This window comes from Bactrocera latifrons, unplaced genomic scaffold, assembly GCF_001853355.1.
Source record: "Bactrocera latifrons isolate USDA-ARS-PBARC rearing strain unplaced genomic scaffold, ASM185335v1 scaffold_1071, whole genome shotgun sequence".
Classification (NCBI taxonomy): Eukaryota; Metazoa; Arthropoda; class Insecta; order Diptera; family Tephritidae; genus Bactrocera; species Bactrocera latifrons.
This window is the reverse complement of record NW_017534488.1, coordinates 1,563-5,250: the sequence shown is the minus strand read 5'-3', so window position 1 is coordinate 5,250 and position 3,688 is coordinate 1,563. Positions and strand designations below refer to the sequence as shown.

At 37.0% G+C, this 3,688-nt stretch overlaps 1 protein-coding gene across 1 annotated transcript in view; it reads left to right on the top strand.

Annotated features, from left to right (window-relative positions):
* Positions 1 to 3,182, top strand: part of LOC108970924 (putative 115 kDa protein in type-1 retrotransposable element R1DM) — a gene marked incomplete at its 3' end in the record, with an annotated part of 38,752 nt that extends 35,570 nt beyond the window's left edge. Inside the window, exons 2-3 of the mRNA XM_018936653.1 lie at positions 1,788 to 2,091; positions 3,018 to 3,182. Of these exons, the coding sequence (XP_018792198.1) occupies positions 1,788 to 2,091; positions 3,018 to 3,182 (469 nt within the window). The remainder of the gene's footprint in view (positions 1 to 1,787; positions 2,092 to 3,017) is intronic.
* Between the last annotated feature and the right edge of the window lie 506 nt (positions 3,183 to 3,688).

The window sequence follows — 3,688 nt, the reverse complement described above, 5'->3', positions numbered from 1 at the left end:
TTAATCCTTGCTTTCGCTTACAAATTTAAAGCAATCCTGCTTATTACTTTTAAGTATACTAAATAYTTGAATTTTTAGTTTCTTTGAGCGTTAATTGTGTTCATACTACACAAAGGTAAGCTAGTACATAGGCATCGAAAAATTTAGTACTTGTTTTATGTATGTATGTATAAACCCAAAATTTAGCACCGTTTGGAAACCGCATTAAATTGTGAAATGGAATGTGATATAGGTTTTATATTCCTATATATACATACATACATATGTTCATATAATGTATTAAAGGGCTTGATACGCTCACTTGGTATTTTGGTATGATATGTTTTGCAGGGTATATTTCTTCCTGCGTTTTGTAAGAAGMGATTTTGGTTTTAATAAAGAATTGTATTTTGTGTATGTATTGATGCTTGAAGTAGCAATTGCTTTTGCGTGTTTTGACCACTTATTGTATTATTATAGCAAAATTGTTGTGTGCTTTTATTAATTTTATTAGCGGTTGTTTATAATTTCTTATTTTATCGGTTTTATATGACAATTGTTTCTTATTTGTCTTTTTCGAACGATAAGAACGACCTTTGCTTTCTTTTTTTTAAGTCTACGTGCGTCAAAGTATCGCATTGGGCATATGGTTCTCGTTGGATCTTAATTTTGTTTAAAATTTTATTTATTTTGAAAATTTACGAAAAATTTCGATTTTTCGATTTTTTGATACAACTGTGTTACATACATATATGTTATGTTTTAGTGCGTATGCACCAATTTGACGTTTAGTAGCCCGTCACCGCTCTAGGATTTGTTCAAAATTGGCTTTTTGTTTTCATTATTGGCGAAAACCATCCTGCGGGGCCGAAAAGTTGTATGTGCTTTTAATAATTGTGGCTCTAATGGTAGTCGTACAACGTACCAGCCATTTGTTCGAGTAGTTGTGGCTATCGAGTAGTCCAAATACGGATCTTTTAGAGTTTTATTTAATATTCGGGGAAGTTTCCCTATCTCTTGGAATTTCCTTAATTGTGAATTAAGGTTTGCATTATCTTCAACTTCAGTTGGTGTGGTGGTAATTGGTTCTGAAACTAGTCCACTTAGAATCCAAACGAATATAATGTTTTGCGCTAGAAGGGTGGTTGATATTTTATCAACACCTTTATGTAATATTTGCGGTATAAGGTCGCTGCCTAATACAATATCTATTTGAGGTATTTTGTTGCAGTCGGGATCTGCTAGTTTAAAGTGTGAGACCTTCTGCCAATGTCTGCTTTATATGTAATAGCTTGGAAGCATATTTGTTAATTGTGGTAGGACTATAGCTTCTTCTTTAATTCCCTTATCTGCTTAGAGGGAAATTATGGTAATGGGACAGATTTTATTTGAGTTTTGGCTTACTTTTCCGCCTATTCCCGTAATTTCAAAATTTGATTGTTTGGTTGACAATTTGTAGCAATGTAAATACTGTATTATGTTGTATCGTTACCTTATTTTGATGTTACTTGAATAAGCAATCCTGTTGTACTTTTGAATTTGTATCTTACCTTATTTTAATGTTACTCGAATAAGCAACCCTGATGTAATCTTTAAAAAACTTGTAACTGGCGACATGAAAGCGAGAAAAATAAAGAACAGTCAGTCCGGACGCAACCCCGAAACGAATCGGTTTTCATACAAAATGTCAGAAGTGGGATTCGGGCACAGTAGCAAAGTACAGATTTAAAAAAATTTTGCAAAAAATGGAGTGCGTCGATACAAACATATATACGGCGGCCCAGTTGCTGTCTCTTATACACATCTAGACGATCGAGCAACTTAAATCAAGCAATGTAGTAGGCGGCGCCACTGATATGACAGAAAAAGACGATTCATCGAATAGCAGAGCTTCGACTACTTTAAATAACGGCGCAACGAATGTCAACGCGACATTCAACAAACAAACAAACATACACTATGCAACAAATAATAGCGGCGGCTCTTCGAACGACAGCGGCGCATTGAACAACGACAGCGGCGCATTGAACGACGACAGCGGCGCATTGAACAACGGCAGCGCTTTCAACGATAACAGCACATTAAACGACAATGACGGTTTGAACAGCAACTGTAGGCACAGTAACAAACGAACGTAATAAAGATTAACCCTTAAGCTATACCTTTGGAGATGTTAAAAGATCTGTTACCAGAATACGAAWACGAAGGTGGGCCGAATTTTAACGTTTGGATTCAACAATTAAGAAGTGCTGGGAAAGTTTTTAATCTCGATCATGGCGCGCTGCGCGCTATAATGATAAGCAAACTAAAAGGTAGTGCAAGAGTGTGGCTGCATGCGAGGCCTCTGTTTATCACAGAAAATATAGACAGCCTTGTTGCAGAAATGCAAGCGGTGTTTGCACTAACACACAACGAGCTGTTGCTGCGAAGACAGTTTGAAGCGCGCAAGTGGTCGGTTGGTGAAAGCTTCCAAAAGTACTACAATTAAAAGGTTTCACTGTCAGGTTCGTTGAATATGGATGAATGCGAGTTGATTGACCATATTGTCGAAAGTATGCCGGACGAGCAGTTACGGACTCAGGCATATATCCAATGCTACACTACAAGAGTGCAGCTTCTGCAGGCGTTCGGGAGAGTTGCACTAGTGTCAGATGTTTCAACTGCAACTCATTTGGACACATGGCATGTCGGAAACCGAAGCGAGAGGTTGGGGCGTGTTATGGGTGTGGCAGCATGGAGCATAAAGTCGCTAAGTGTCCAACGAGGATTCAAAACAACAGTGCATTGCGCGTGATATTTAAAGTTTATTGTGAGTAATAATTCTGAATGTATTTTATATTTAGAATGAATCATAGACTCAGGGAGTCCAATAAGTTTTGCAAAACGATCATCCTTACCAGATAATATTGAATGTAATGATAACTTTTCAGTTTGTATTCCATATTTTTGGTTAAATAAAAGTAAATTAGAAATGTTTGGTGAATTTAATTGTAATGTTTGTTTCGAAAATAAATTTGTCAATATAAATTTGATCGTAGTGGCCAATGAGACTATGGGTTATGACGTAGTTTTGGGTAGAGACTTTTTCAAAGCAAGTAATTTAGTTTTGATATGCAAGGATGAGGTCAAAAAGTATACATTTATTAAGTTGAAAAAGAGTGTTGATGATGACAGTGTTGAATATGAAAGTGTAAGCGATGAAGGTAAACATAAAGTGGTCGGATTCAAAAAAGATTGTAATAAAAACTCTAAAGTAGAAAATTGTATAGTTACGTTAAATGAAACAAATGATAGGAAAATGATAGTTAATGCAAATAAAAATAAAACGTTAACTGATGTGAATAATGGAGTCATGTGTAGAAGTTCACGCAAGTGAGGAAAGTTTTCTGATCGCCATTCATTTGGGAGTGGCCAGAAACGATTCTTTWAAATATGAMTCAAGCAGCTCACGACTTCCGGTCTTTGACCAAGTATCCTCTGAGTAGCCTAAGAACATCCGTTTGAAGGCAAGCTAAAGTGAGAAGGCGAAACATTCCCTGCATAGGGTACAGTGGCCATATAAAGGAGCGCAAGTTTGGTGTGGGATTCGTGGTGGGAAAGAAACTCCGTCGCCGAGTACTATCATTCACCCCGGTGAATGAACGTCTAGCCACAATCCGCATCAAAGCGAGGTTTTTCAACATATCGCTGATTTGCGCCCACGCCCTGA